At 43.8% G+C, this 8,421-nt stretch overlaps 1 protein-coding gene across 1 annotated transcript in view; it reads left to right on the top strand.

Moving 5' to 3' along the window:
- Window positions 1-1,221: 1,221 nt before the first annotated feature.
- The window catches only part of NDUFAF2 (NADH:ubiquinone oxidoreductase complex assembly factor 2), a 15,828-nt gene continuing 8,628 nt past the window's right edge, over window positions 1,222-8,421 (top strand). The window contains exon 1 of the mRNA XM_019517818.1: window positions 1,222-1,296. Within this exon, the coding sequence (XP_019373363.1) occupies window positions 1,237-1,296 (60 nt within the window). The 5' untranslated portion in view covers window positions 1,222-1,236. The remainder of the gene's footprint in view (window positions 1,297-8,421) is intronic.

Genomic DNA, 8,421 nt, shown 5'->3' with positions numbered 1-8,421 from the left:
AGAGCCCAGTGCCCCAGCCCGTAGCAGCAGCCCACCTGCCCCCCACACACAGATCTGGGGGCACCCCCCCACCCCCCATGTCCATCCAGGGTGCACATAGCTGCGGGAGCTACTACCCCCCCATACACACAGAACTCAGTCCTGCGCACTGCCCTGGTGGGGCAGCCCCTGTGCCAGCTCCGCTCCCTCCCCCACCGTTGGGGTCTCGATCGGCAGCCTGCCCTTACCCCATGCACAGATCTGGGGGTACATGCCCCCCCATATCCTCCCAGGGTGCACGCAACAGCAGGAGCTGGCTTCCCAGCACCAGCCTGTGCCCCGCCCTGCCCTGCCCTGGCTGAGCAGCACCTGCCTCACTCCCTCCCACATTGTGGGGCCTCGATCTGCCCCACCCTCTTAAAAACAAGAAAAAAATATAAAGGGGTACATGAGGTGAAACTCTGAGACGGAATGGACACACTTGGTAAAAAAAGGTTGAAAATCTCTGGGCTAGAGGATGATAATCATACACTCAAGGTCAGACACCACCAGATTTGAGGTCAGGGAGGTATTTTTCTCCTGAGTCAGATTGGCATGGTCCATAAGGGTCTTTGCTTTCCTTCCTAGCATGGGGTATAATGCTCTTAATTGATCCTACTTTTAAAATCAACTGAACATATATTATCCTAATCAGTTCCTTACCACTTGCAGTGGCAAGGCATTGTTGCTGCATTTATGCCATTGATGGGGGTTTTTTGTTTTTTTTTACCTGTGACATGTTGTGGAGTGGATTTTTTTCATGGGATATTTAGTGGTGGTGGTGTGCGAGAGGGATCAGAGTAGACTGTCTTGTGGAGCTGCGTGGATAAATGTCTTTTGTGTTCACGGGCACCTTAGACTTGACAGCTAAAGGAGGCTTCTTCTAGTCCTGTATTCTTATTAGTAGGGACACTCAGTTCCAAGTGTATTCTTGTGCCAAGTGTCCCACCCCAATGAAGACGTGCCACCTAGGATCCGTCAGTCATCCCTGTTGAGGTTCTCCAACAAGAACTGGATAGTTAGAAATGAGGCTAGCTCAAAATGCCCTTATTTTCTTAATTTAAGTTACGGTCTTACTGTTCTGAATATGTGTATGTATGTGTTTAATATTTTATGCGGGATTAAGTGAGCTTGCTTGTTTCTTTAACTAGTATAAGGAGCAAGAAAATGGTTTAGAATAGAAAATACCACAGTAGATGACTGCTTTTCTAATGCATTATGTGCTTGATATGCAGGGATAAAACTAAGTGGCTTCTGAATTGCACAGTTGGATACAAGGTAAAATGTTAAAAAGAAGAAACTTTTTGTGACAGCTCCTGTCTTCTTTCAAACTATTTCTAGCATTTCCATAATTATCTGTTTTGACAGCCTCCTTGTCAAGGGAGGGAAAAATGTACTTCAGTGAGTAGTAATAAGCATAAGGTTTCAATGATTGTTTTGCCCCCAAAAGAGAATAATTACAGTGAAAATTACATTCTGTTTAGTTGCCACAATGCATACCAGCTTTTTTCCCTTTTATTTGATCATAAATATTGTTTACGTCAAAGATAGTATGGTAAAAACTAACTTCAATCATAAGGATTAGTTTACATGAATCCAAATTCCTTCACCACAGTGTGATACAGTTTAAATATATTCTCTATTTGACACTGCTTCAACTGCACACTAAGTTTTTGTGTCTGTCTGTCTCAGACTCTTCAAATGAGAAGAGAAATTTTGAAATGGGAACTCCTCCATGGAGGTTGTAGTTTGTGTTTTCCTGAAAAAAACGAAAGAAAACAATACGCTTATGTGAAGAACAAGATCAACTGTTTTATTACTGAAACTATGCAATATGATTTAAAGTGCTGAGAAATGCTGTGATAAGACAGAGGATAAACACTTCTAAGCAAAATATTTTTCACCATTGCTGTCAAGTGTCCCTAATAGGATTGAAAACCCTGGACAGATTTGGATGTTTTCCTTCACATTGAATATAACACCTTGCTTCATTCAGTGTATGTGATTTAATGGCACTAGTTATAGACTCCTGTACTGCTCACCACGTATAATGGTGTCGGAATATGATCCTGTAGCAGTGTGGAGGTTGTGGAGAGTTCTGAGGAAGAAAAATGAAGTAGGCTATCTTCGAAGTAGGCATTTTGTGGCAAGAAGAACCTGAAGAAGAATATCCTTTATTACATAATCTTTTCTTTATGATAGTTTCCTTTATTATAGTTTCTTGATTTAAACAGAAACCACCTATATAACAGAAACAGAGCCCATACAGAAAAGTATTAATTGCCTTAGTACCTCTTTCATGACATACCTATATAACAGGGCACAACACAGGAGAGGAAAGCAGCTGCTTGCAGTCTGCTACTCCATTTCCTGCATATGTAGAATGTGTGTGGCTCATTGGCTATACCTCTTGAAGCAGTAGGCAGCCCCATTTAGCAGGGAAGGAGGAGGCCATAAGATTGGCTAGGGAAAGGATTACCTATGTAGAGTAAAAGGGAAGCAGAAACTATGACTGAGTTACAGACTAGAAATAAACATCACCAAATGAAGCAGATGCACTGTGCCAGGATGTGTCTTGGCACAGCTGTCTCTTCATTGGGTGAAACATATATTGTCTGTTGTTCTGCCTTTTGAAGCTTCAGGACAATGGGCAATGTGGTCTTCCAGGGCTTGAGAATTCCTGTTCAGGATTGGGCCCTCAAGCCCTGGAAGCACGTGCCCAACTTTCTTCTCTTAAAGAGGCTCACCCCCAGAAACCTACATAGTGCATTTCTGTAAGCCAGGAAAGTTAGGGTTTTCCCCACTTACAGAGACATGTCCCTGGGAAACCCTGACTTTACCTGGATGCATTTCTGTAAAGGGGGAAAGCCAGGCAGACACTTCAGGGACTTGAGGGGCCTGATCCTGCCCAGGATTTCCTGGTGCACACGATTGGGCCCCTCAAGCCCCTGGAGCACAAAGCTAACAGCTGTCTCCCTTTAAATATCAGCACAGATTAATACCACCTTTGTCACCACCATAAATGCACAAAAATTGTGGCCACAATAAAGACCATAAATATTTTTGTTTGCCTGGCTTTCGTGCTGCCATGAAGATTGTTGTGATAACACAAAAACAGTGAAAGTTTGTTTCCACCCATAGTCCAGCATCTACTCTGCTGTGTGAGTGTTACCGATCACTGAGAGCAGATTATATTGTCATAACACAATGCAGTCTTTATGATTTTATTCAAACAGGTCTGCTCCGGTATATGAAGGCATTGGGGCACCAATAGAGATTTTTTGGGCTAATGCCAATAGCTGATTTTTAAGGAGGCATATCGGCCAATACCAATCCAATTCCCGGTATGCAGCCTGGCAGCTTGAAAAGCAGTATCTGGCTGGTAAGTCTGTTGTGGTGGAAGGGAAGGGGTAAGGGGGCACAGTTCAAGGCCCCTGAGGTAAGTGAGGGAGTGGGGCAGGTGCTGCACAGGAGGGGTGGGGCGGGGCTTGGGAGAGAGCCACGGCTCATCCAGGGGGCGTGGGGAGTGGGGGAAGCGGCTCCCACCGCAGCACACAGCTTGGCAGGGCATGGGGGCACATGCCCCCAGATCTGTGGGTGGGGTGGGCTGCCACTGGAGCTGGGGCTGAGACCGAGGCTGAACTGTTCCTGGTGGGGTCTGGGCTGGGCTGTGCTCGGGGCAGGGTGGGTGGTAGCACTGGGAGGGGGTTAGGGGGAGCTACGGCAAATTTTGGGGTGGCTCCAGCCCCTCCTCCCCCATAGCCACCACCGCCTGCCCTGAGCGTAGCCCGGTCCCAGCCCACAGCAGCAACCCATGCTGCCCTGCACAGATTGGGGCACATGCTCCCCCCATGCCTCCTGGAGTGTGCACAGAGGTAGTAGCTCCGCTTACGCCCCCAGACAAGTCACGACTGTTCTGTGCCCCGCCCCAGCTGAGCAGCACCTGCCTCAGCCCCACTCTGTCCCTCACCATAAGGACCTTGATCTGCACCCCCACACCCCTTCCCTTCCCCCTTCTCTTCCACCACAACAGACTTACGAGCTGGACACAGCTCTCCAAGCTGCTAGGCTGCACTCCTGCCCCTGTGCATGCTGGGGCTGTGCACGTGCACGAGGCATTTATCAGCCACATTATTAGCCACATCAGGCAAAAATGCCTATTTCCAATATAGTCCATTTTTTTTAAATTGGTGTCGACATGCTTGCTTCTTAGCCAAAATTCCACTTTCCTTTTTTTTTTTCCCTTCACATGTAGAATTCAAACTAAGAAACCCCTTTGCTTCCACGCTACTACAATGATGTTAGGGGTATTTCACTTCCTAATTTCTGTGCATTTCTCCATCTTTCTTCCTCTCCCTTCAGAATATTGTTGCTAAATACATGTGTATGGTAGAGTCAGGTCCCTTGGAATTGGAGTTCAAATGATATGTCAATTCTGTTCACTTAGCAGAACAATTATAGTTTTTATCACTTTTGTCTATATTTGGTTTAAACTAGCATTTTTGAAGATTATAAAATTAGTATCTAATCTACTTAGCCTTGAATTGTGCTAACACTACTTTTAAAACCCAAAGCTGTTTTCAAATTGCAACTATGTATATATAAATCTATTAGAAGTGTATTGGTTTAATACCTCCACATTAAATAAGAATGTGTCTACACTTGATTACCTCCAATTTTCAGGCGTTAACAATTGCAACTGGAGTTTTAGCATACCTTTGTAAAAGCATTTGGCTGGTGACATAAGCACTGATTTCATGGTGTGCACCAGATGCTGATCCTAGAAGAATTGCCTGAAGAGTATCAGCTCAGTTAACTTTGTACTGGAGAAGGTTGATGGTGAAGAAGAATGTGTGCTGATAGTATCATTAAAGATCTGTTTCTTTTGCTGCTTGTTTACATGTTGGGAGGGTGAATTGGGGCGATTTGCCCTGGGCCTCCTGCTTTGGGAGCCCCACGGAGCCGGGCAGAGCGGTGGCAGTGACTCCGTGCTGCCATGTCTCCCCCCTCTCTCTGCCGCCGAATCTGGCGTGTCTGGCTGCTTGGCGCCCCCCCCGCCCCCTCACCGCCAAATCTGCCGCTGGGTTCCTCATGTCTTGGGGCGAGGCCCCACACAGGCTGATTTGCCCCAGGCCCCACACCTGCTTGGGTCTTCTCTGCATGTAGGTTTAGATTGCAAATGAAACTACCACTTCTGAAACAATTTGTAACTCTTTTTGCTTAGTAATTAGTTTATTTGGGGATTTTAAAAAATTAGCTTATGTTCAAAGGACAAAAAGTCTTTAGACAGTGAAGAACACAAGCTGTAATTGTCTCCAAATGACAAAGATTGTTCAGATCAATTTGTTGCTGAACTATGCAGGACATGCAAGCCCAAAAAGCATGTCAAAATAACAAAACACAGTCCATGTTTTAATTATTGTAATTGATCAAAGGTTATTTACTGCAAATCTGAATGAATGAATTACATTGATTTGGCAAATGCTCATTACTAGTTGGCAAGAATACTTAGGAAGCCCATGCTGTGCAAAAGCATTCCTTGACTGGCTACCTATTATTTGGTATAATCAACCTTTTTTGGCAAACTCAAATTTATCTTTGCAATTTAAGTGGCACTTCTGGGTTTGTGTTGCACTTCATTTACCATGTCAGTCACCACTTCCAGCCTGGCATAGCTTGCTTCATATTCAGTTTCTGAGCTAGCAGGAACTACTTTGGGTCAGAACACTGAGTGCTTCCTGATGACCAAACCCACCCTTTCCTCCTGGACTTGAAACATAATGACCTAATGCCACTGTTGCATCTTGACTTTTTCACTTGGAGAACCAGAAAATGCAGTTTAAGTAACCAGTTTGGCCGTGTTACAAAAGTGGGCACATGTAATTGAACTTCTATCACAATTCTAGATTTTAATTAATTCTCCCTGGTTAAGAACTCTGACATCGTGAAATGAATAATCAGCTTGATTAATATTGTTTCAAAATAGTTTTCCTGTGTCCTTTATACTCATCACATGTTATAGAAGAATGTTTTTGCTAGATGTGCATGTACTTTCTGAATAATCAAGAGTTCAGAACTAAGTTTACATATTAATAACAATAAAACACCTGAAATGCTGAAAAGTAACATAGCATATTCATGGAAGAGTCATGCACGTGTAAGTCCTTCAGACAGAATATGTCTCTTTGCTCTCATTTCTGGCATCCAAAAGCTGTCAGCTAATCAAACCAAAAACCAAATCAAATAACTGCATGGATTTCTCAGGATATGTCATTAAAATAATTGAGATAGTTGAATGCATTTTTAAGGCAGTATGGACACGTACAATTGAATGCAATTTAAAGCCTAACTAATATCAAATCTGGAGTTATTTTTACAAAAGAATAAAGTATTTCTTTTTCTTGTTTTGTATTTATGTATTTTGATGCAATATCTTCAAACAGAATTGAAACGATAACGTGGATACCAAATGGTCACATTAATTTTTTAAAAGTTCTTCTTGAGTGCTATTGCACGTGTGTTGTTTGTTGGCTTTGTCCTTAGAACCATCTGTTCGTAATGATAAGTTGTACTTTGCCTTCAGGAGATTCTGAAAACCACACCAAAGGGAAGGTTGGGTCATAATCTGTTGGTGCTTTTGTGATCTAGTTCTGGCCTTCGAGAGGCATTATAAGTGCCGACAAACCAATGAAAGGACTGCTGTACAGGGGTAATGTGGTTATGGAGGCTTAGAACATTGAGGAGATAAGCATTCAGATCCTTCCCTCCTAGCCACCTGGAAACTTCTGTAGAGTTGCTAATTGTATCCTGAATCTCACAATATTTCATGGTTTTGTGACCACTGAAGCTCTGAAGTAATAAGAATTTCAGGTTTAAGTTTTTTTAAATTGCCTGGAAGCACTTTGGAAGCCTAACCTACAGGAAACCTAGAGATTGCAGAATCAAAAAGCACACACTCCCCACTCCTTTCCCCAACTGTAGTTCTTCTATTCTTATGATTTTTAAGCTTTTGGAGATGGCAGGGTTAGAACATCTTAAAATTAAGGAAACTGCTATGTTGGGAGAGGGGTTTTTGTTTTTTGTTTTTAACTGTGTCTACAAAACTAAGCTGCTCAACTACAAAGCCAGAGGTGTGAATGGACTATCTTAACTTCATTGCAATTGATTCTCAGCTCCAAGCTGGCTGCTTCTTATGCCACAGCTGAGATCACCAGGATTCAAAATCTTCTTTTGCAGATGAAGCATGTAGACTGAAACTTGGAATGTTGCTGGCATAGGGAACAGCCTAATCTGTAAACAAGACAGTTTTTCCTTGGACCATGTCACCTCAGTAGAAGTAGCAAAAAGCCCTTCTTACTCCATGAGCATTCCTGCAGCAGAATTGCAGCCAGAGGAGCTGTTTGACATAGTTCATGGCTGTCTAACCTCTAAGTGTCCAGGGACAGCATGCCCTGTGGACCACATAAGCAGGGCTACCCCAGTGTGGTCCATGGGCCCCCATGGTCTCGCACCACATGGGCCAGCCTGCTGCACCATACATCTTCTCAAGTGTTCCAGCCTGCAGGCTGTGCTGTGCTGTACCACCTTGCCCCCTGGGGCAGGAAAGAGGAAGCTGGAGGGTGAGGGGGCCCAGAGACCCTGATTCCTTCTGCAACAGGAGCCATGTGGGAGGAGTGGTGCCTGGGTGGGAGCTAGGAGCAATTTAACCCCCTGCAGACTGCATGCCACCCATGGGCTGCCAGTTGAACAGCCCTGACATGGTGAATTGGCTAATCAATCTATGAACTGCTGGGAAAAGTTTTTGTCATGGTTAGCTGAAACCCCCCCAGCTGGATATGTATGGAACTAAGTATTCTATTTCTAACTATCCTGCTACTCCTGTCAAAGTACAATATGGCATTTTGTCACATTTGCCAAGGACTAAGAAGCTCTACAAAGACCAAAGCTACCACTTGCAAAAGAGAGCTTTTGTGCTTCTCCTGGGTGGTGAGAACTAGAAAAGAACTGTCTACTACTTACTAGAATGATCTCAGTTATGAAGAGAAGAAAGACAGTATGTCAATGACTCAGGCCACTATAATGAGTAGGAATTTATTAGGTAAAATATGCTTGAATGATCTTAGAAAGTGAACCGCCTACAGAGGAAGCCCCCCAAAAAAGCCTGAACCAAATATCTCTTTCAACTGGATACTGTAATTCACTATATCTCAAGATGAATGTGTGTGAAACAGGTCATATTCTATTCCGATTTGGCCCGAATCGAGGACAGTGATTTGATTTGTTGTTTCGGATCACTGTCCCTGATTCAGTTCAGCTAAATTCAAATCTGAAGATTGATTCGGCCATAGACACAGTTTAAATATAGGCATACCTCATTTTATTGCGCTTCGCAGATATTGCGTT

Source organism: Gavialis gangeticus, unplaced genomic scaffold, assembly GCF_001723915.1.
Source record: "Gavialis gangeticus isolate Ggan-Ray unplaced genomic scaffold, GavGan_comp1, whole genome shotgun sequence".
Classification (NCBI taxonomy): domain Eukaryota; kingdom Metazoa; phylum Chordata; order Crocodylia; family Gavialidae; genus Gavialis; species Gavialis gangeticus.
This window is presented reverse-complemented; position numbering and strand designations above follow the sequence as displayed.